The 25,570-nt window shown below is 38.2% G+C and overlaps 1 protein-coding gene across 1 annotated transcript in view; it reads left to right on the plus strand.

Annotated features, from left to right (window-relative positions):
• The first annotated feature begins 8,075 nt into the window (after positions 1-8,075).
• Positions 8,076-25,570, plus strand: part of LOC126232556 (cytochrome c1, heme protein, mitochondrial-like) — a 39,494-nt gene continuing 21,999 nt past the window's right edge. The window contains exons 1-5 of the mRNA XM_049942797.1: positions 8,076-8,203; positions 8,495-8,545; positions 15,386-15,534; positions 15,618-15,750; positions 23,637-23,801. Coding sequence (XP_049798754.1) covers positions 8,129-8,203; positions 8,495-8,545; positions 15,386-15,534; positions 15,618-15,750; positions 23,637-23,801 — 573 coding nt within the window. The 5' untranslated portion in view covers positions 8,076-8,128. The remainder of the gene's footprint in view (positions 8,204-8,494; positions 8,546-15,385; positions 15,535-15,617; positions 15,751-23,636; positions 23,802-25,570) is intronic.

The following is a 25,570-nucleotide window of genomic DNA, read 5'->3' on the forward strand; positions in this document are numbered from 1 at the left end:
AATACACACTTTCCTGTGGGAGCCATTGATTAGCAATGGTCCCCAGCCCTTCAGATATCCTTATCAAAAACAGAATTACACTAAAAGGCAGAGCACTCACTGAACCAATTGTTTAGCTGCCACTTTCAATTGTGAGCCACTTTTGTGGAACTTTCTCTTCATTTATGGGAAGTGTTGGCTGCATTAGTAGACAGAACAGTTCGGGCAGTCTGTGTGCCGTGGTGTGTGGCCAAGGTTCCATGTCAGTCCCATCTTCCAAATGGTTTCAGGGTCAAGTGTAGCATTTTACTTACAGGTACACTGACAAGTATATGTACTCTTACTTGAAACTGCACTTTGGGTTTGTGTGGAGCAATCACACTCCAGCATCTGGCTACTTAAGGGTCAACAAGAAAGTAGTGAGTGTGAGATGTTTCCTAGCTTTGAAAGCTGTTTTAGTTTCATCAAAGGGTACACATCTCTTAACTCCCATATCTTCCTTTCCTTAGAAATTCCACATATCCTGCTCCACACTGGGTGATCACCAGGAAAGTATAGACATTTTGGAAGAGCATACAAGAGTCACCTGATTTATGAGCTGAGCCTCAACAACTTCCACATGTAGCCCTACTGGTACAAGCCATACATCCATGACCAAATCATTTCAAGCATTGCACTGTATTGGAAACAAACTTTGAATCTTAAGGCAGTTTAGCCGGAAAGAATACATTCACGTAATTCCCAGCTGTTCAACATTACAATAAATGCTGCAGTTCTTTCTAATGCCATTGACTCTTCATAGCTCTGCACTTCCACAACACCCTTGTTTTCTCCATTCTTCAGATGATTTCTCAGGATTCATCTCCATTGTATCTGTGAAGGTAACCACACCTTTACAGGAGACAGGTCTTTTGCAATTCAGTTACAACAGAGTAGTCATTTAAGATCCTGTGTTCCTTAAGTTTAGGTACTTCATGGGACATAGTACTACATCTGTTCCATTGAAGTTATCACAAATGATCGCATTTGTCTTCAAATGTTTGCGATTTGATTTTGCGACACTGCACCCAGTATTTATTTTCTTCATGTTTATCACTGTGCATTTCAAGATTTTTCTCACTCAAGAGCAAATTTTTACCTAAGCATTTTGTGTCATGTTTTAGGTGTATTGTGGTACCCCTCTAACTTTATTGTGCAGTCAAACTGTTTGTGAAATTTCACACTGTGTGCTTCTGGTTTTCTGCGTGACTGAAGAGGCACAGTACCTTGTAACCTCGACGACTACTACAGTCCAAGAGGCAGAACACACAACACTTACATAAATATTTGCCCATGACAAATTTTTAAAACATGTCTTGCTGAGCAAGCAAATATTTAACTGGTACAGTGTTTCATTATTTAAATGAATGACAGTTGCATGTTTCCCAAAAACATTGATTACAATGAATGAAAGAAAGGTTTCTGCTTCTCAGTTGTGTTCAGCTCTTCTTGGCACAGCAATGAGACAATAACAGTAAGTTCCTACTTATCACCCTCTTTTTTTTTACATACTTTGATTATACACAAATGATAAATTCGGTAAGACTGTCTATTGATTTTGTTACATTTTGTTGCCAACTGACAATACATAGTTAATTAGTCCCCATGTTAATGGACTACTGTCTAATTTATGTCCAAAAACAGCAAATGGTGGAAATTAGATAATTTCAAGAAAATAGCACTGATTAAGTTAAGAACTTGCAATGTGTCCAGTGGTTATGCATTTGGTATGCAGCTTAATTTCGCCAATATATGTAACAGTATAGCATGCATGTTTCAATGTATGCCACCTCCTCTCTAAAGTGAACCAAGTTAATGTTTGCATGTCATTTATAGGAAGTGTAATTTGCAACCTACAGCTATCTGACTCTGTGATTTGATCCTTGTATGGAATGAGATAAATTTATCCATTTGGAAAGCAGAGTTAACACAGGATAGTGAGAACTTTGTTTTTATACTTATTTTGTGATGATGATGATGAGTTGGGTTGAGGGGGCACTCGACATCACGGTCGTCAGTGCCCTGACGAAAAATCAACAGGAAATCTCACGGGTGCGGACGAAGGCTGCCCCCACATGCAGTGCAGTTTATAACGTATTAAAGTCTGCCGCCCTTCCCCACCAGTTTAGGGATGAGGCCTGATAGTTCACAAAATTTCACCACTCTGAACACTGGTATCGGTATCTGCGAGGATGGTGGGCAGATCTCAGTGAGACCAACGGCTGCCCTATTATCAGTATACAGGACACATGTAGCCACAATATGCTGAACTGAAAGTAGCATGCCACGAACTTCACAGAAAGGTGGATCATCCCCCCAGAAGAGGAAGCTATGTGTGAAAGGGCTATGCCTGATGCACCGTCTGGTGAGCAAAACCACCTTACAGCGGCGAGGCTGATACGAAGTCTGCCAAGCTTTTGTGGTCGGTTTGTTGTCCGACACCTGCAACCACTGACACATGATGCATCTGTCAGAAAATGAGATAATGGCATACAGCGGGATGGGGCATTGATGGACAGCACCATCCCAACATGCTTCCTTGGCAGCTTATCAGCCATGTCGTTACCCTGTATCCCAACATGGCCAGGTACCCAGCAAAAGATCACCACCTTGCCATGGCATTGGAGCCGCTGTAAGCAGTCACGGATCAGCTGAATCAGCAGGTCTACCGGATACATTTGGTGAAGTGCTTGCAGTGCACTAAGAGTCAGAACAGACAAGAAAACTCGTACGGTGATGTCTGAACCCTCTCCAGTGCCATTAGAATGCCATATAACTCCGCATCATAATTGTAAATTGTTCTGGAAGACACACTTTAAAAACCCTATCAGGGAAAACCACAGAACAACCAAGAGCATTCTCCTGCTGGGATCCATCTGTATAAATAACAATAAAACAATGATGGTACGTACTTAAAATAGACAAAAACAAAGTTGTAAAAACCATATCTGGAGTACAATTTTTCGGGTACTGCGTCAGGCTTAAAATCACTTTGGGCCTCTGAAGACACCAAGGTGGCAGTGCGTTCCATCCCTGGGTGTGTATTTTCATGCCAGAGAGATCCAGATCCTCGAGGCAGGCTGTAGCATGTGTACCAAATGGCTGGGTCGCATGGGGTCGATTCCTGAATAGTCGTTCAAAGGTGGGTTGGATCACTGAACTAAATGCCAATGACGAGGTGACGCTGAGATTTTCAGCGCCTGTTGAGCCAAAAGGATACGTCGCCGAATCCAGAGTGGTGGTTCACCAGCCTGTGCACACAGGCTCTGAACTGGAGTGGTCTGAAAGGCTCCAGTCAATATTCGAATGCCTGCATGGTTGACAGCATCTAACATCCGGAGGTAGGAAGGATGGGCCTTATACCCCAGGATTCATTTCTACACTGTGTCTGCAGAAATATCTCTCAAGGGAATAAAATTAGGACATTAAATTATTACAAGATTGAAATGTGCTGTCTCTCTAATAGGCCAGAAGAAACCTAGGAATTGTCTTCTTCCAGAAGAAAACTATGGGACTTAACAAAAAGCTCTTTGGAGCAAGATTACTGAACACTGGCCTCACCAGAAATTTCTCTGGTCAGTCTGAACTAGTTGTGACTAAATACTGGCAGCCAATCACAATCCACTGGAACTGGGAGAATGATAAATGCATTCTCATGATCATAATGGTTGCAATCTTCATTCTAAGAAATTACTTTCATGTTGAAATAATTTAACACTTTTTAAGGAACCAGTACTGCCCTACTACCCCTTGTGAACATAGAAAGAGCAGATCTCAGACGCTCCCTTTGCTCTTGATTATGACTGAACTGTTTGACTAGTGTCCTGCTACTACAATTCTAAGACTTCTTGGGTGGATCATACAAGCTATTTGTTGAATGAGTAGGTGCTACTAGACAAATTTGTCCCATCAGGAGTAAATTTGAATCACACCACAGGAATCCCATAAGCAACTACAGAAACAAATGTAAACTCGGGTAGAATATTGCATGCCTCATCAAGCCTTACACAACTGGGGTGGCAGGTATCCAGATACCTGGAAACTTAATTCTTAACTCACTAATTTCTGCTCTTCTGTAACAGTCACAACCGATAAACACACACTTCAAGCACCGGCACCCAAATGAACCCTATACACCACAACATGCGGACCACACACACACACACACACACACACACACACACACACACACACACCACTGGAAGACACTACCAATCCCAATAAGATGACATCACCAAACAACACACTCAAACTAAACTCTGCACTGTCATGACGTCACACACCGCAACACCCTTACGTCACGGGTCAAAGCCGACGGGCAGGATCAGATGCCTCTGTTGACCCAACCAATGTTAGAGTTCCTTGGAGAATAAACAGCCTTCCTTATGTTATGGGATATTTCATGCCTTCCATTGAAGGCTGTCTAGTGTCAGTGGCCCTGCCAGTAGCTATGCTATCACCTGCATCAATGAAGCACACAATTCCTCCTGCCCAGAACTCAAATTGCCTATAGTATACAGTCCTCCCAAGCGGGCAAAGAACAGAGCTCACCATAGCTTCTTTTCTAAGGCCCTTTCATTAGACTTTGTGGAATGTTTCTGCACCCAGGTCCTCTATTAACGCTGCTCCTGAGAAAACCAATTTAAGCAGTTTACACACACAGTGACAAGTTTTAGAAACTATAGCAGATTTAATGTCTTATCAAAACACGAATGAGGATAACAGATGGGGGCCAAGAAAATCTCACACCTTTGTCAAGAAAAAATCCCAGCATTCACCTTATATTTAAAGAAACATAGAAAACCCCTCTGTAGATGGCCAGAGATATTACACAAGAGCCTCACAGAAGCAAATCTTGTACAACCACTGTGTTACCTTACTCTACACAACTACTCTGCAATTCAGTGCCTGGCACCTTGTTCACATCAGGAACATCTCAATCAACTGGAAGTGGTAGGAATATTCAGTCAACTGAACCTGCCGATACAGGATGCATGCTTCATCCTAAAAGAAAACTTAGCAATGGAAACAATTCTTTTCACTTTTATTAGCTTTGGAACACCAGTTGTTACCACCTCATCTGTAGCTTAACCAAAGTACTAACTCAGTTTACACTAGAAGGCAAGTTACTTTTGTGTTGGCAAAGCAGTATTCAGTTCCTCAGTTAATCTGGACTGTTTTCAATGTTGTGCTGATGACCTCAAGACAGACAACAAAAACATACTTGTCCAATTTGCACCAGCTACTCTCTGCTCTACTGAACAGTGCTAATCAGTTTTATGAAAGGACAGTCTGCAACTTTGATTTCACCAGCATTAAGCAAACAAACCTGGCTGAATGTGTTGTCACAAAGATTAGATGGAAGTGACATGACTTATCTGCTCCACTGGGAATTCGTGAGTTAAATTTAACAAACTGGATGTTAACTACAGAACTACAGTACTACAGTATTTTGAGTTCAACAAGCTCACCCAAAAACCTAGATATGATTTGATTGAATTTAAACTACCAGAACAAAGTTTAAAAACTATTACCCAGCAAATACCTCCCTTACTTCAGTTACCAATTATTCATGTGTATGTACTACCAACAACCATTTCATTTCAGTAAAACTTCCTCCTCCACTCCAGTCTGTGCCCTGGAATGTGTTTTCCTGCATTCCTGTCAGCCTCAAACATACATTACTCCACTACTTTCTGATCAGTATTTTTTTATTGTCACCACCACCAGTCATTGTCTTCCACCTGTCAAACACAAAGACTTAACTTATTCTATGGCGTGGTAATTTGTGCTGCCCTCCCCTGATCAACAGGTGGGTACCTCATCCTGTGGTCTGGTCCTTTTTAACCTTCCTCAAGCTATCAAATCTCTCCTCCCTAGAGAGAAAGTCCCTAAAGCTAGGACACCTATTTACATGTACCACCACCACCACCACCACCACCACCACCACCACCACCACCACCACCACTTCTGTCTGATTTCATACAATCTTACTTTAAAGCCTACTTTCAAACTGGCTGTGTTAAGTTTTTACATTTGCTGATTTTTATCTACATTTTTTAAGGTAGGCCTAAACATTACTATGTCCACAAAACGAAGCCGATTCAGGTTTGACCCATCAACACATTCTATTGCAATTCCAGTTAACGTGAAAGCTTAGAACTTCTTGGTTGATATAGAATCTGCTTGCCTCATTCTTTCAATTCTAAATCTGACACTATCCTGATGCCTAATGGAGTCTGCAATAATGACAAAGTCTCCCATTTGCTAATGTATATTGAATTAATACTTTCTGAAGGCTTTTGTTAAAATAAGAAGCCTTTCAAAATTATGATTCCCAGGGATTGTGCTAACACACTTCCAATTCAACATTTGAAGGGCCCATTACACTACAGTCACTTATAAACAGTAGCAGCTAAAGAGAACCTACAAGATGACAAATGAAATTTATGTCTGTTCTTGCTTAATCATGGACCACACTGAGTGCACAGCAGCTTTTAAGTTTACATGCAGGACATCAATACAATAGAACAATTTTCTTCCATGTCTATTTTGCATTAGACATAGAACAGCCGATTTTTCCTGAAAGTGCTTGGCACATTTAAATTGAACAACAGGCATTACCTTATGAGGACTTATTACCTGCACTAAAAGGTCATTAAATCACAAATCTAAGTGATAAACATTTCAGTGAGGAGTCCACTGACGACTATTCCACATGTAAATTTGAGTGGCACATGCAGTTTGAGGATGAGTCCACATTAAAATGAGTTACAGCTTGAAACTGCCCAGAGTTATTGAATGGCGTTTAACCAAACAGCCTGGTCAAAATGTTTAGTACCAATTACATGACCAACACAAAAATCAACAAGTGAAACTTTCGTAATGTAACGTGGATTTATATAAATGGTACAGCAAAAGTAAATGCTGTAGTAAGCCTCAAACAATAGTGAAGCTTACAATTTCGCACTTGGCAACCCACGGTTCCTAATCGACGTATAGTAATTACCATCATAAAAAGCTGCGAAATAAGCATTCCTAGTCCGCAATCTGCTGAAACTGAGAATTTAAGAAAAATCTCTTAAGCAGCTTCATTAAATGCAGGTAGCCGTTTCAATGTTGACAGCTACTGCCGATTTATTAAGACTGTTTACAGACAGCCTAAGAAAAGTAGCATATGCAGCGCGTCCTATGATATCAGATGCATATGATGATGACGGGGGAGGGAAAAGCTGGAAACTTACGGAACATCCACCAGTTTTAAACTTACCTGTACGATGGCAGGATCATTTGGAAGAGGTCCGACATTATTCACCACTCTAATGTCTTTTATATCTGAGCCGCGAAACAAGATGTAATCATAAACTTCATTCTGGGGGGCGACGCGATACTGCGTCTCCCGATCCTCCGTCCCAAACGAGCGGACTAAAAATTGTGGAGAAAATATTTTCCGCGTTTAATTTACAGGTACTAACAAATTTCTTAATGTCTAAAGTAATGTCATACACTTTCATTGCACGAATTTCCTAGACACGAAACAAAACACATCTGAAAACATCTGTCAGCAAATGTCATAAAGACTATGGCTAACTGATGATAAACGTTATTAGCCTACGTACAAGTAGGTTTTTAAATACATATACATAAAATAATCACTAACTGTTACAAAATACAGTCAGATCTTTTTACCATTGGCCAAAGCAATTGTGCACTCTTGTGGATCGAGAGTGAATAATCTTCCTTCATAACGTATATCTGCCTTCGATATCAAACTTATCTTGCTTCCAAGTTCTGGCATTCCGGTACTCATGTTGTATACAGATCGTCCCTGCAATCGTCAACTGCGACAGTTCACAACTCCCTTCCGCATCTGCACCACAAATCACAACTGAGCTTCGTCGCACGCAAATGGCGACCAAAACTTTTAATGACGTCAGCTAAAGATAGAGAGCGCATTTAAAATAAAAGCTCTTTATCAGCATTCATACAGCAATGAATGTGCAAATAAAAGCAATAACTGATTTTATAAAGGCTATTAACTTATTTTTCTCAACCTTAAAAATTAAATAACTTAAATTCCATTTTGACTACATTGGTGGTCCTTCTGTGCATGATGGCGGCTACTGTGGGTAGGGTTAGCGGAGTAAGGTTGCTTAAATCGAATTGTAATGTTTTACGATCTCAGGTGAGTCAATAATACATTTTCTCGTTGTGTATTTTAATATGTTTTATAGGCGTATCCACAATTAAATTAAATGATTATATCCTTTCAAGCCCCCTGTGCACATCACGGTAGCACTAGCTTTAGCTGAAGGGTAAAAAGGTTCATTGTGACATAATGGTGTGTATTTGATAATGAAGAAGGCCTTAAAACTCAAAATATGCACAGTCTTTCTGATACGTTGCAAACTACTATACTCATCACTTGGTTTGCACGAGTAATGGAAAGTTTTTCTGAATCGTCTTGTTGTTGCAGGTTGCCAGCATCTCCACCGCAAGGACAAGTTGGTCCAGAGGGAAAAAAGCGGTCAGTATTTTAGACCTTTAACTACTGTTGTTCATTTTTAGTGTGCGTCTGTAGTACTTTCTTTGTGGTGTCACGTTAATACAATCATTTTCGTTCTTTAATGTTTGTAACTTTTGCCCTCATGTTTTTTTTAACATGATGGTGCTAATGAAAGAAAACATTAAATTGTTCACAAGAAAATATGATTAAAGTAATAAATGCGAATTCTGATTTTATGTCTGCTTAATTCGGCTTAAGTTTCAAAAGATGATTGGTATGATTTTTTTCTCTCCCTAAATGAAAATGATACAGTAACTTACTACTTTCTATACAATCGCCAGCAGCATTTTTAAATATTATTTGGGTGTAGAGTGATCATTATTGTCTTCTGCAGAAGAGCTGAGATGCTGCAGTTAGTAGGACCCAAGGTGGAGATCACAGTTTGGTATGACCTATTTTTGTCCTATAGCGGGACACTAAATCTCCAAAGATGAAGCTGTAGGTGTAAAATTATTGATAAGGATTTATGTAGGTGAAAAAGAAAAAGCTGTGCCGTCATCACTGTGGAATCTGAAGGGCACACATTGCGACTTATCATTACCAGTATATAGGTGTAACCTGATAAGTTTCTCCATCACTTATTAAACTGTCTTTATCAAATTATTATATAGAGCCTTATTTATAGCCTCCTGAGTGTGTAACATGTAGAAAAATAAAAATACCAAATTCTCCTCCAAATAATTTTGTGAAGTCCAAGATAAATCATAAAAATGTTCAATTTTTAAATTTCATTCACTTGTAGCTGATACTGAACTTCCAGTAACAGCTAAAAGTGAATATGATGCTATTTAAAAATTTATACTGACTGTGGGCACTTATTACAAGAAAAAAATATTCTTAATTCACATATTTAGGTGTTTATTGCTTGATACAAAGTCATTAGTACAGTTGTTAGTCGTCGCTTGCAGGGGTGAGATAGGGGTTTAAATAAGATGACTGGACTGTGATCAAACCCAACACATTATATGAGGCATAGGTATCATGATTGCTTTTGTCTTTTAACATAAATAGCTTTTCTGTTTTCTCTAGTTCAACATTGTCTGATAGAGCAACACAAGTTTAATATTATTAATGGGTGGATGTTGACCACTATGTTCCAAGTGTCTTTAAGACAAGTGCTGTGTTGCATATAGTTGTATATGCTCAGAGTTACCTGGAGAAGTATTTCAGAATGACTCGGTGGAAAATCCAGGATGGAATAATGACAATATTATAAAAAGCATAATGGCTACTCAACACATGGTGGTAGGCCCCTAATGTTGTTGCTGTCAGGTACAACAAAAAGACTACTAAAGAGGTGAGCTTTTGGCCAAAAAGCCTTCTGAATTAGACACCTCCCCCCCCCCCACCCCACACACACACACACACACACACACACACACACACACACACAGAAAAAGTAAACAATGATTTCTGCCTAACAGTAGAAACAAGAGGTTAATTCGAGGATGGCACTACACACACACACACACACACACACACACCTAAGTGATATCACTAGTTCTTTATTAAAGGCATCCATTGAAATGTTGTGCAGATAATTATATGTAATTAATGTACCCAGGGAGGAGACAGCAGTCTTAATCTATCAAATAAGTTTGTTTATATTTAAAAAATTCCAGTCTAGACACCAATTTTTAGTATATAATTGCAGCACAGTGACTAATTTTGGTTGTTTTGTACAACCATATTCAGATCGTTGAAATCATTTTAAAAAAAGTGGTGAACACACATTCAAAAGAAGTCAACATTAAATGTAGTCGTGCAATGAAATGCATTCTTATTGTGGGCCAACAAGACTTGCAGTATGTAGTTAAAAACTTCATCATTAATGAGCCAGATTCTGAACCATAATCTTGTAAGAGTAGAGTAACAAAGAAGGAAAATGTCATTTGCATTAGTAAAACTTGCAGTGCTAATTACAAGCATATGATGAGAGAGTTGCTAATGCAGCTGACTACAACTGTGACATCCACAGGTGGTTAGGCTGTAAGTGGAGGTATTGCTGGTGGTTGATAGGTTTGATATGGATAGAGGTACTGATGTAGTTATATTTAGGGTGGAGGTTGAAGGTTTTGCATCTGTCGGGAATTGGGGAAGGTAGTGTTCAATAGCAGCAAGGCAATGGGCATTAGAGATGTTAGTGAAAAGGGATCAGGGATCAGTAGTGATAAGCAGGGCACCAAGTGGTAAAGGAACAGGAAGTGTGTCATTATTCCATCCTGGGTTTTTCATTCTGCATTTATAACATTGTTTCAGCTGCCACCGTTGTCAGATCAGAACTTTAAATTGTAAAACAAAGTTGATACTAACAATGAAACCGAGCGAGGTGGCGCAGTGGTTAGCACCCTGGACTCGCGTTCGGGAGGATGACGGTTTAATCCCGTCTCCAGCCATCCTGATTTAGGTTTTCCGTGATTTCCCTAAATCGTTTCAGGCAAATGCCGGGATGGTTCCTTTGAAAGGGCACGGCCGATTTCCTTCCAAATCCTTCCCTAATCCGAGCTTGCGCTCCGTCTCTAATGACCTCGTTGTCGACGGGACGTTAAACACTAACCACCACCACCACTAACAATGAACTTTCTTTTGCAAGTTTTAAGTTTTGAACCAATGACAGCAAGCAGAATGTTACAGATAAAGACACATTAAGCAATTCAGGCAGTTACATTCACAGAAACTAATCCTGTCATTTTCTGTGACCTTAGAAATGTCTTGTGAGTAAGATAATCTAAGTGACGGAAACAACACTGTAAAACTATTGATGGCAGTGAGTCCTCTTTTGAACCATTTTTTTGTAAAAGAACTTGAATGACAAACACAACAGAGACATTGATAGAAATAAAACTAAAATTGTAGTGAGGAACAGGAAATAAGATATGCTTAGAGATTCACTACACGGGCTGTTTTTGTTTCTGGCATGTTCGATGCCAGAGGCATTTACATACTATTTTAAAAATGCAGTGTTTGATGACCATTAGTGGCTCAGGCATAACCAAAACATGTAGGTTAATAGCTTATAATTGGGTCACAGTCATACAGAAACCTGTTAAATGAGTATGAGAGCTATGTTACTTAACTATTTACACACAATGAAACTTGATATTTAAGAGCTATAGTTGCCCATGTGTATAGCTATCAGTCTAAATTCAGTTGCTAAGTCAGTCAGAAACATCAGTTTAGTGTGCTTTGTTAACATGCTTATGAAAAATGAAATTAGTTTACTTGCTTTGATTTCCTAGTATTGCAGCAGACTCCTTTGGGCTAATGCATAAAGGTCAAATAGACACTACTAAAACAAACATTATCGATATTTTGAGAAGTTTATAGCCAAACTTACTTGTAGAAGCTTTGTCAAAGAACATTCATATGCGCCAGTGCATTTACTCTGTGATGGCATTTGAGGTCATTGAAAGACAAAAGTCTCTGATGCACAGTGATTTGAAAATGTTTTTTATATAAACTTTGTATCCTTTTCTAAAATCAGATTTTTCCCCCCCAAAGACTTGGAGCGGGGAATTGAGAAAACCCTTAAGTGTTCATTTTCTTCCTGTTGATATAGGGTTTACATTAGTAGCATATGGTATCAATTAATTGGATTTAGTCTCTCCTTCCAAACTGTTTAATTTTGTGCATGTTCTGTGTATATTATTCAGGGCAGCTCTGTATTATGTGGAAATTTTCAGCCGGTTTACATACAAGGCAAATTTTTTTGTGTGAAAACATGGCTAAATGCTGGGCATTTACATAACTGTTATTTTTATCTGAGTCTGCCATGAAATTTGATAACTATAACCCAATATTATAAATACTGTCCATGCAGAAATTCATGTGAGGAAGAGGAGGATGAGGAGCTGCGAAGTAGAAATATAATTTGCATTTGTTTTCAAAACTTCCATTTTCAAGCAGGTCTCCACTATATGGCTTTTGAACCCTAGTTACTCTTTCCAAATCATGCCTGATCCTTCGCAGCAAACCTTTAGAGGAGAGTAAATGTATTGTGAGACTTATGTGTAACTTTTAAGTAGTTGCCCACATAAAGTTAAAGAATGGACTTCAGACATTTTCCTTACATCAAATTTCTCTCTGACATTCTCCAAAATATTATGCTATGTGACATCAGTGAATTGAAGTTTGCAAAGCAAGTTAACTGTTTAACATTTTGCTCAGCAAATTCAGTAATTACACATAGAGCAAATGTAGCTAGACTTAACCATTTGAGAAGATTTTGTCCTGTTTTCCAAAGCAGGGGCTGATTAATATGTATACCTTGAAATTTAAAGATTTATTTTCTTTTTTAAATTTCCTTTCACGCATACTAGTAGCATTGGTGTTAATTGTGATGATAATGACGCCTTATACAGAATTGAATGAATAGAGTACTTCAGCAAATTACAGGTATCATTTATAGAGAACCAGTCAATAATAATTTCGAATATTTTCTTTATTGCTCCTTCCTTGTTGCAGCTGTGTTTTGCTTTATTATTATGATTGTAGCAAATAGCATTATTTCTGCTCTACTGGAGTAACACTGAAAGCGACCAGTACATAGAAAGAGCAGGAGTGGTGCCAGAATTGAATCCTGTGGAACATCAGTATTCATTTGTTCCCACTCACGATCAGAAGATTCATCATGGGACCTGCATTAGCTAACAAGACCATTTGCCCCCATCTGTATTTTTGGTTGGTTGATCTGGGGGAGGGGACCAAACAGCAAGGTCATCAGTCCCATCAGAGTAGGGAAGTTGGCCGTGCCCTTCGAAAGGAACAATACCGGCATTTGCCTGAAGCGATTAAGGGAAATAGTGAAAAACCTAAATCAGGATGTCTGGATGTGGGTTTGAACCTTCATCCTCCCAAATGAGAGTCCAGTGTGCTAAGCGCAGTGCTCGGTTTGTTTATATATGTGATGACCCTGGAATGTCAGTTATATGATATGACTGTTGAGACATATAAGGGTAACTGTTTTATGACCAGAATGTATTCAGTAGTATTCGTTTGTATGAGTGACCACTTCATAATGTGATAAAACTACCCATGTTTCCACTCCAGTTGCAGCCAGTCTTCATCAATCTCTCTAATGAAGGCTGTCTGCAATGGTAATTGAGTGAGGTAGTTTATCATGACACTCACAATCCCAGTAGAATGTTATTAAAGTCAATAAACATATTTCCTTTCACAGTTTTTCGAAGAAGTTATGAACTTAAGGCTGAATTTGTTGTTTGCAAAAAGTCATATTGACAGTAAAGTAAGGAGGAGGGTCTGCAGCTCGTGGTCGTGCGGTAGTGTTCTTGCTTCCCGCGCCCGGGTTCGATTCCCGGCAGGGTCAGGGATTTTCTCTGCCTTGTGATGACTGGGTGCTGTGTGATGTCCTTAGGTTAGTTAGGTTTAAGTAGTTCTAAGTTCTAGGGGACTGATGACCATAGCTGTTAAGTCCCATAGTGCTCAGAGCCATTTGAACCATTTTTTAAGGAGGAGGATGCCAGTTTTGGCATTTTATTGCACCATTTGTTAGGGGTTAGTGAAGAGAAAAGTGTTCAGCTCATGTGCAATGTGGGTTTCAGAATAGATAATATTTTAAACAATGTTCAAAGACTAGTTGTACTTAACACTTTAGTTACTTACTTGCTTCCTGGATAAAGTATTCTGTGTACATGTTGTGAATTGCTGCAACAAACAAGCCCACTAGAAATCAAGGGATGAAAATAGGTGAAGTAAGCAAGAATAAACTCATTGTAAGTGCTAGCTGTAGATAATATTCTGGTATTAATGGTAACTGTACTCAGCTTCTATGGAACATTCTAAACCTGGGCTTTTATAAGAGCTAAGAAACCTGGTGTGTGTACTTCATTCACCAACCAACCACTGGAACGATTTAGGAATTGAGAAATTTGATTTATTGTTCTTTTACCTATAAGTAAGAGTGGATGTATGTGCCAATTTCAATATCAACTTCTGTAACAATTAGGGTTGTATTACCCACAAGGTAGACAGATTTAAACTGAGTTGTACAGTTGTTAGTAAATGATTAATTTACATACTGCTGCTAAAAATCTAAGGGTTTTTGTTGTGCTAGCAAGTAACCAAAATGAAAGTGATGACTAACACAGATATTTTAAAACATTGTATTTCTTTTTGGGGAACTTGAAGTTCTAATGGAATAAAAGTCACTGTGTGAAGTGACATTTTCCTCAGAAAATATATTTCAGTATTAAAATTTAACAAAGTTGTGTGTACTATTGTCCGCTTCACAAGTGTCTTGAAAAATTTTCAGGAATAAAGCTATGTGTACCTGAACTAAATGTAACCTGTAAGCATATGATATACTCTCACAAAGCCTAATTTCCTCCACCAAGTTATATTCTGATGCTGACAGTACACACTAATTAACAGTAATGTATTATTCAGAATGAGCATTGAGTAATTGTTCACTTTCATATGGGGGAGGGGGGTCAGTAATGCAAGGTATTAACTGATATACTTTGAATGCAAACTTGTGGCAAGCTTCTTTAACACTCACTACACCCAAGCATTGCACAGAAGCTCAAAAGAAAAGGTAATTCAGTATACACGAGAGTCACTATCATATTCATTAACTCAATTTGATTTTACTATTCTCCCTGGGAAATAGGCAAAATAATCAACTCTTTTAAAATTGGAAATTCCTGGATGAATAATACATAAAATAAAGGAAAAGCAGCCACTCACATATATGCGCGCGTGTGCAATTAGGTAAAATTTTTTTAATTTTGCTGTAAAGTAAAATAAAGTAGAAAGAGTGTGTGATTTTTTAATTTTTCACAGTTGGTGACTACAATCGGCATTGTAACGGGAGGAGTCGGCGCACTTGCCATTGCTCTTGATCGATCAGTAAAAGCAGCCGATCTAGACTTACACCCACCAAAACAGCCATGGCCCCACAATGGCCTTTTTCAGTCTCTTGACCATGCCAGGTAAAGTACTTTTTTTGTGTCTGTGGTGTGTATTAAAAATGTATGTTACCATATTTCATTTTCAAAAATACGTGCCTTTGCAGTGTTCGCCGGGGATACGAAGTTTACAAGCAAGTGTGTGCTGCATGCCATAGTATGAAGTATATGGCATACAGAAACTTGATTGGTGTTTCTCATACAGAAGCAGAAGCTAAAGCGGAAGCTGAAGAAGTTCAGGTTTGTGGTTAATTCTATTTCAGAAGTACAAAAGTAAAAAAAGACAGTTTGCATGTAAGTAATAGGTTATTGTATGGAGTGTAGTAAAAAAGAACTTTGGCTGACCTTACATGCATAGGTGTAGCTCAGTGTTGGGTACTCACCTTTTATTCACAACTATTTCCTTTGCATTAAACATAGGAACAGGGAAAACTGACTACACTTCTGTGCTTAGTTTGATCCCATTCATTAAGGCATTCCAGAGCTGCAAAACAATTTGTCTTTGGAAACATTCAACAGCTGTCACTATTAGCAGTTTAATGCCCTTACTGTGTGCCCCTCTGGGACCTGTCTAGTCATTTAGCACATTTAACTTTCAGATACCAACTGTGTTACTGTTTTTGTAGATATCATCATCCAGTGTCAACCAAACACAACAAATATAGAATAATAATTCATAGATGTGTCGTGTATCTTTTAGTCATGAAATAAACTGCTCAAGAAAGTTTTGTACAATTCTCATGACTTCATAGTTCATGTGTTTTGCATCAAAAACCTCATTCTCTATTCTCTTCTGGCCTCAGGAAATTGGTATGTGTAGCCACCAGTGTAATGGAAGTGAAAGTAAGCCTGCGACCTAAGTGCAGGTCAGTGGTGTACATGCTGTGTCTGTAATTGTGAATGGGGCAACGTGCCTTGTGTACGCTGTTCAGTCAGCCGGCATACCTTGGAGTTTCGTTCCGAGCTTAAACTACATGTGTGTGTGGGGGGGGTCAGCGTTTGTGGTTATTTTATGGCATGGATGGTTGTGAGCAAGTGTAGTTTTGTGTCGAACTGGCATGCACCATAGCAGAGTCATTCAACATCTATCGTGAGGCACAAGCCACTGCACTTACAGTGGTGACACAATGTAACAGCAGCAGCTTTAGACTACACTCCTCAAATTATGGCTCATAGTTACCCTGATGACGATTCAGAGTACCATGTGCTGCCTTTTAGAGGCAACATGGAGGGCTGTATTTACACAGGATTACACAGCAGCCTGTGTGTGATCTATTTGGCCTATTGGTATCCCTTAAGAAAGACAGTACAATCCTCCCCCACACTGCAGGTTTGAAAAAGGTGGTCAGAATGAAATCTTGATTTTGGTACCTGATAGTAGGCATAGATGAGTGTGGATGCGGGCAGGTACTGTGACGAAGCAAGCTGGGATAATTTTTATTCCCCTCTTGTTTTGCCATCTGCCTCCTTAAATTCATTTTTTTCATGTTTAACTAATTACATTAATACACATGAATATAATCTGCATTTGTATGAATGAGAAAGATTGGCCCATAGTTTTATAGAATGTAACACCAGATCTAATATTGTGCTTAGTTTTATGTATGTAATTGGTTTTCTAATTTATTTTGACTGTTCCTAGTTAGTATCTTTTGTTATATGGTGAAATCAGTAATTGTTTCATAACTTAGATTCTATTGTTGACATATAAACAAATACAAATTCTGTAATAATTGTAAACATTGGAAGACGAAATGCTAGTATTCATAAAGTATCTATTTGGCTCTAGTCGGAAACATGGTAGCAAAACCTGCCCTTCATTAATTCCAAAATAATTAACAGTTTTGTCAAAAGTATTGTTTGTGTTCTTACATTTGTTAATTTCATGATTTAAACAAATAATTCGGCCTAACTCTTGCAGTAGAAGAAACGGTTAAAAAGACGCAATTTTTTTATGTATTCAGTTAATTTAATGAGTTAAATTTTAATTTCTGTAAATTCAACATTAAACAATGTGCAGTTTCAGCGCCTGTTATTGTGATGATATATAAGGGTCCGATTTTTGGTCATGAGACAGTCAGTCCCACGGCTGAGTTTCGGATGAGAAACCTGTGCTGGTTAGAACAACAACAATGCTTCATATTAACTGTGAAATAAGTGTTAAACAATTATGCCATGTGTAAAAACAGTGACAATGTCTGCTCCGTATGTACCTGATTGTTCTTAAAGAACTATGAACTTTGTGGTTAGGTTTTACTGCTTGTTGATGTTCAACAGAAAACTATTGTAGCAGTTTGTGGAGGTTCGCCTACAAACTATTAATGAGGCTTTTGGAAAGTATTAAACAATAGTGCACTGGCCATACATAAATAACTGTGTATCATTAGGGGGCTGTGTAGACAGTAAAAGTAAAAGACTGTGCACCGCAACTGTGCATATGTTGGCTACATTATTTACAATAGTCAGTGTCCAAATTACAAACCTCATATTTCAGCCAGTGTAGCCACGCAGTATGTCGACACTGAGGACAAATAAACTAACAATTAAAAGTAGATGGAACTGCTACAGTACCAGTGTGTCTCAAGAATGCCGTCCCATGGTTTCATCAGAGATGGTGGTCATTCGTGTTACAGACTGGAATTATGCATGTTTGTTGGACACCTCACGTTGGTATTGGAGGGCTGTGCAGTATCGGGAACAGGATCCTCTAAACCTTTTGTTCAGCCTTAAAATTGACATTTTGGTGATAGTGTAGTCTTTTCAGATGATATTTCATTAGCACAGGCACCCATCTCGTGAACATGTTCTTCCAGGAAGCAGCACCCAACCAAGCATAATGACCTGCAGTATCTGCTGACATATGAACCTTGTTGATAATGCTTGGGACTTGTTGAAGCTTGCAGTGGTACATTTTGGAAACCCCTTTCACATACTACAGGGTCACCTTCGAAGAATGGACAGGCTTCAGTAGCAATGCCTTATCCACCTTGCGGACAGTATGTCAAAGAGGATCGTAGCATGTTACTGTGTGTTGTGTGCAACAACACAGTATTGAATACTATCCAGCTGCATATTTTGAGTTTACAAATGGGGAAAGTTCTTTATTAATAAAATTAAGTTGCATAAGGTTTGTTCTTTCAGTTATTGGTGCCTTTGAATATAAGCCCACACAGCATTGCAGAGATTCATGTAGTTTGAAATTTCTTCTTCTCGACCTCCTCTCCCTACTTCACCCCTTCCTCTGTCTCATACATAGTTTTGATCATTTTTTTAGTACTAAATCACCTACAGAAAGGAATGTTTACAATATGGGTTTGCAAATTTTAATCAGGGTTGTGTTTACTTCAAAGACATTAACCATAACCTTTTGCTTTCCTTAAAAAAAAAAAAAATTAGTGTAGTATGATGGAAGAGGATTGGTATGAGCTGTACCGGTATCTGTAGGCATCATTAGACCTATTGAAAACTGCAGTAAATTAAATTTTGCATGAACATTTAGCTGCAAAAAAGGCTCATGGAAATTGGTCTGTGAAAAGAATTGAATAGTCCAACTGAAGAAATGCATCATATGCAGACATCATAACAGAGGATGTAACTTGGATACGTTTGTACAGACTGGAAACTAAGCAGCAGTCAGTCGTTTGGGTGTTGCGACAGGGTGTATATGGCCCCAGACAATTGGCAAAAACTCAAGAATTTTTCATTGTTTTAGTTTTCAGTTAAATTTTTGTAATTTTGAGTAGTAAGAACTGATACTCTAAAAAAATAATTTTACTACCTGGTAATACTGCATTAGTAAAACATAAATGAGGGACATAAACCAAAAGCAAAACTTAAGTTGCAAAGGAAATGTGCCTCCTCTGCCATTTACAACAACAAAACACAGTGCACACACAACTGTCTGCCACCAGCAAAATGTTTCAAAGGCTTTAGGACGAAGACTATGCAGTGCTTCTGATGACCGTGATGTCACAACGGTTTACATTAGGTTCATTTGAGCAGTTGCCAGCAGGCTCATGCTCATGCACAGTTGAGTCTTGTATGAGCAGTACCTTCTCCCGCTTATGGCTATTGATGTGCGGCTGTTAGCTGTATCAGCAGTAGCAACAAGGAGCCAGATGCTACCCAGAAAAATTTTTCCGGCGCGCGCAGTCTGCCAGATTCGCACATGCACAGAGCAGTCTGAGTTGTAGTGGGAAGGGGGAAGTCTCCATGTGACCCATTTTTAAGTTCAGTGATTTTGCTGTTTTCTCTTTTACAGCTCTCAAGTCAAATGAAAACAAAGCGGATTTCTGTAGCCGAGAGCTAGCAAGTGAAATCGAATACAATCACATAATTATGGAGGGCTAAACCATGTTAGTAGTTTCAATTTTCTGATTTTATTTTATTTCCTTGTTTTTGGCAGCCAAGCATTAACTGCCTTGCAGAACAATGAAGCTATTTTTGTCGATTTGCTAAAGAAATTTGTCTTCTATTAATCTTTTCCGCAGAGGCAGTGATTTTATTTGAAATGAAGTGTTTCATTCCACACTACTGGCTAGGGTCAACTGTTTGCTGAATTACATGTGCCTATTTTTATGTTCTGGCATTGTATGCTGTTACACAGTATTAAAGAACCAAACATGAGATAATACAGTACTGGTATTCCAAGAAAATGTGCTGCCCAAAAACCACACTGGAAAGCTTAATATCAAGTTGGGGTCTGCTTCTTTGTGAATTGACAAACGAATGTGCACTTTAAGCTGAATTATTTGTTCTAGGATGCTTACAAAATTCCAATGCCCTGATCACTGTTTTCTTTATGATGTAATGTAAGATCTCTTAATGCTATATAGGTACAAACGTGGGCTTCCTACATCATAGTAACTGCGTACACACAGTAATGACATTTTCTGGTGCTCTCTGATAACTGTTGAAATCAATTCTAACAGGTCATGGGAAAATGTTACGAATGACGGTTGAAAAGTGTTACTTTCAATGTAAACTTCATTTTACTCAAGATGAGTTATGTTACATGTGCAAATGTGCTTTGAATTTCTTAAATCACAGAGCTTTCTATTCTTATTTAAAGCTTAAAACTTTGAGGGCCAGCTACTTAGAAAAATTTCAAGCACAGAGGACCAGACATACTTAAAAGTTTACTGGCGTACTTCTTGTGATGTATCTTAAAGTGTAACAAATGCTAAGAAAGATCAATATTTTATGGTAAAGCTTAGCTTATGTTGTAGCTGCACTATGTATATTAATTTAAACCATAAACTTTCTGTATTTGTATGTTGGTGCTACTGAACAGTTGGCTGACTATATCATGTGATCTATGCTCTGAATATCTATCATCTGCTGTCAAGTCACATGACATGAGCTATGATTGGAATACTAAAGCACATCGCAACTTGATATCATTGCTTTGGGAACTAATGTGCTGTGTTTGGTGGAATTCAAATATGTACTTTTATAATGTAGAAATATGAAGTGTATATGTTACTCCACATCCAAGATCTTTCCAAAGCGCATGTTGTCTCCCTCTCCCCGCCTCTCCCTCCCCTTTCTTTCTACCCCCTTTTTTTGGGGGGGGGGGGGAGGTTCATTTTCTAAAGTGCTAGGAAGTTCTACACTGGCATATAAAACCTTAACCATTCAATGAATTGATAAGTTGTATAGTTCCAAAGGAAAAGTATATTGTCACTTAACACAGAAAAGGTGTAGTTTCACCCAGGAAAAGTGTATTTTTAAGCAGGAAATCTTTTTTTTTTTTTTTTTTTTTTTTTCCTGCATATACACTCTGTGCAAAATAAACTGAAACAAACCAAGGTGGTTTGTTGAGCAGCTGCTTCCAAATAAATGATTACTTTAGACCACAGGTGAGCAATCAGTGGACTGGATCTGGCCCGTGAAAGAAATTTTTTCATTGGAGAGAGAACGAAGCATTCACATTGCTCCCACTCGTGATGCATTTTTTTGATATTTTCTATTCTGTTATCGTTCTTCCAGTTTGGCTTTTTTATAGTACAGCTACTATATGTGAAGTTAAAGTGATTTAGTGTTTTTAACTTTTGAAAATGAACAAAGAAATGATGGTTTAATTTATTTAGCGTTACAGAAACATCCCATGCCTATGCGAGCAAACATCCTAATGACTTGCTCGTGGCTAAAATCACGAAGTTAGTGTTAATTGCTTGTTGACTGGGATTGGTTGTCTTACTGTCAGACTCTCATATTGAGAGTAGTAAATAATTTTTGTCCATTGCACACACATTAGAACACTGTAACTGTTGAAACTGAAGGTCATTTCTAGTGAATTAATGGCAACCAGTTGCTTTTAAAGTTGTTTATTTTGCCATGATGACATTTCAAGTTGCTTCGCACCTAATCTTCAGAAGTTTACATTTATTTACATGATGTGTTACATTGTTTCTTTACTAATGGTGTTGCAGAATTTTGCAGTGGAAGTTTTCAAGACAGTTGTTGTTAAGTTTTGTAAGTAAAGAAATATTGTTTGTGACACTTGTGTATATAAATGTAGACATCTAAAGATGTGATGAATATAAAAACACAAGTTTAGCGATATCATTTGTTGGTGTGGTGTCAGGAAATGGGATGCCATTCACATCAGTGCGTTACCCCTTGAAAATTAATTTTACGGGTGCTATAGTTTTGATTTCATGCATTGGGAGTGCTGTTGCCATGTGACGGGACTGGCACCCAAGCTTAAGTATTTATAAAAACCAGGCCTGCGGATCACTGCCTTGAGGATCAAAGAACATTTATTGTTGTATGGTATGCAGTTACTTGCTTGACCCAAGTCTTTTAGGAAATCAGGAAAACAGAAAAAAAAATCATGCCTCACAATGAGAATGCTAGCTGTCATGCTCAAATGTGAATATTTGATGAAGGAAAACATCAAATTAATGCATTTTTATATCAAATTTAAAAAAATTGTGTACGATGAATTTATTCTGATCAAAAATCTGTTGAATTCTTCCAAAGCCATGTTTTTGTAGTACTGATGTCAGAATGGAATAACTGTTTCCAGAATTGACTTGAAAGCAGACAAATGTGTGTAAATTTTAAAGGCATGGATTTAAGAAATAATAAAACTATTTGTTCAAAAACAATTTCTTCCATGATTTGTGTAAAACCTTAAAAGGTAGCCCATGTAAGAGCGCTGGAGGAGGATGTAGTTAAGTTGTTCCAGCCTGTAGAAGTGTTTGTGGGAGTGATTGGAGAATTTGGGCAAGTGTGACAATTGCAAAGGAGTTTAAGTTAGCGAACCATGAAGGTCAATGCTTGTGGCCTTATGAAAACATGTAGTATGCTGGAAAAGGGATTGCTGATCTTCGCAAATGTGGCATACTGGGATGCTATCGTAGGCACTTTTCTGTGTGGAAGGCATCACAGCAACTGAAATGTGGGCATTGTTGACGATGGTGGACTTTATTTCAATGTAGGTACTTTTTGAGCCATTGAAGAGGTGGTTAACATCAGAGAATGTGGCAAGCTGAGACAAAGAGTACCAGGAAACATACAGTTCTTGAGGAGATTCGAATTATTTTGAGGAAGGAGGGTAATTTCTTTTTCTTGTGTCCAAATCGTGAAACGTAAGCAAAAGAAGGGGCACAGGCTGATGGGTGGCAAGTAATGTTTCCTCTGTGTGGCCAGTAGACAGTTCAGCATGTGAGGAGGAGCCATAGGTAGCCATGATGGTGTTAAAGATGTTCATATAGCTTCATCTCTAAGCAGATGTGGTCGTAGGTGGGATATAAGAGGACATGTTGGTAAAGGATGATGGTTTGAATTTGGAGGTGGCAGAACTGGGGAATTTTTTTTGTAACTTCACAAATTATGGAGAAGCAAGATTGAACATAAGTAATATGAAAAGGTTATGACAGTCTGATGTATTTGCTGAGCATTGGAAAAGCAGGAAGGAATTATGATATTAAATGCAGTATAAACAGAATCCAAGTTCTATTATATCGTAGTATTCTATGTTTATAAATAGTCACACTTTTTTTATGTGCAAAATAGATATAATAGGGCAAAGTCATTGAGAAGATGACTTGCCTCTACAATTACATTTATTCCAGTTATTAAATTTCTTTAGTTGATTCATTTCTCTCTTCATATAGGTTCAGGATGGGCCTGATGATAACGGCAACATGTTCATGAGGCCAGGTAAATTGTCTGATTACTTCCCAGATCCATATCCAAATGAAGAAGCAGCTCGTGCAGCCAACAATGGAGCATATCCTCCAGACCTGACATATATAACATCTGCACGTCATGGTGGTGAGGTAAGATAAAGAACTGCAAGTTGTAGTTAAGATGAAGTGATAAATAGTAACAGCCTTAACATAATTTGTACTAGTGTATTGTTCAAATTTACAGTGCCCAAATGATCATAATTTACTACAGTACCACCATTGTATTTTATATCACAACTTTAGTTCTTAAATGCAGTAATGACAATATTGTTTTATTCTCATAATGGAAGCTGGAATGAAGTTAACCAATGCCTCTTAGGGGCATGTGGTTATGAAGGCAGAACCCAAAAAATAAAAAATTACCAATATGTATTTTCCACTGATGGAAGGAAAATGGGGAAATTAAAACACTCAACCTTAGAATTGCAAATGGTTTGAAAGGTATTAACTGTTGCCTATATTATAGATAATTTCTTCATGAGGATAATATATTAATCTGGAAAAAGTTTAAAAAATTGAGAAAAGTGAGTGAGAAGTGAACAGTGGAAAGCTGAGAAAGTTAATAAATTGGGTAAAAAAATGCTGGAGGGGGTTAATGTGTAACCAGAAGTTCACAATTTGTGTGCCAGGTATTATGATGGAACACTGTTACATTGAGAACTGTTGACTGCTGCTGTTAAAGGTACGCTGTTCGATGTAAAAATTGCAACTTGATGCAGGTGGCATCTGACAAAATTCAGATTAGTGTGAAGTATGCTACATGCTTGAAAATGGAAGTGGTTAGCATTTCATACAACCACACAAAGTAGGTAGGAGTAACAGCATCTCAGTGTTGTACATAAGGAAAGATTATGCAGTGGTTCTCTTATTCTAATATCTTCATTCATAAGAAGATGGTGTAAGGATGGAAACACTTACCAGCGCTTGTCGGAATTCACAGGATGGATCCCGTATTGGTCAGGATCCAATGGCTGTCAATGTGAAAATGGAATTTGGTAGGTCAAGGATGACCATACACAATACCACCAAGGTTAAATGGCCCGCTTCACTACTGCCCAATAGGAGATACGAATCTGTTCACTAGGCCATTTATAAACCTACAGTCATGTTGTGCTCTTTTAGTTGAGAAGTGGCTTGCTTATAGCAAGGCAAGTATACACACATACAGCATGATGTTATTTAAAGCACCGTGGACTGTCAGCAGTGATACTGGAAGCAGTTTGCTGTTTGTGCTACAATCACAAACGAGCTTGCTCACCAATGAGACAACTTGTTTGGTCTTCTTGTGAGCAACAAGGTCATTTTGGGACTGCACAAAATGAGGCCTAGTAGCACTTACTAAAAAGTAAACAATGTTTCTTTACCCTGAAGCATATATTTTTCAACATTCTTTATTTCTGCCTATTTACTGTGACACATTTAAACTGTGGGCTTAGAAAAATTCATCCTTTTTTGTTATATATTTGGGTTTTTTTTTTCCAGAGAGTAATACCCATGAATAATGAAGAGACAACCATACAGTTTCTAAATAAATTGATTGTATATACACCAGTCGTTATTCTGGTGACTGCAGTCTATTGTCATAGTGTATTATTGCCATAAAATTTATGCCAGTTAATTGTCAAATTATTTGGTAATTTTAGTAGAGCCTAAGAAAATAACATTCTTATGGGTTAATTTGTATGTGCAGACTGTATTAGTTATGCAGGAGAACTGGTTGGTATTGAATACTATAATGTGTTGTTAAGTTCCACTACAAAAAAAAAAACTATTCTATAATTTAACACTGGGAAGTCCAGGATGGAAGAACAACAGTATGGAAAGAATAGGTTGGTACTCATCACATTCAGAAGGCATTA

This window comes from Schistocerca nitens, unplaced genomic scaffold, assembly GCF_023898315.1.
Source record: "Schistocerca nitens isolate TAMUIC-IGC-003100 unplaced genomic scaffold, iqSchNite1.1 HiC_scaffold_524, whole genome shotgun sequence".
In the NCBI taxonomy this organism is placed as follows: Eukaryota; Metazoa; Arthropoda; class Insecta; order Orthoptera; family Acrididae; genus Schistocerca; species Schistocerca nitens.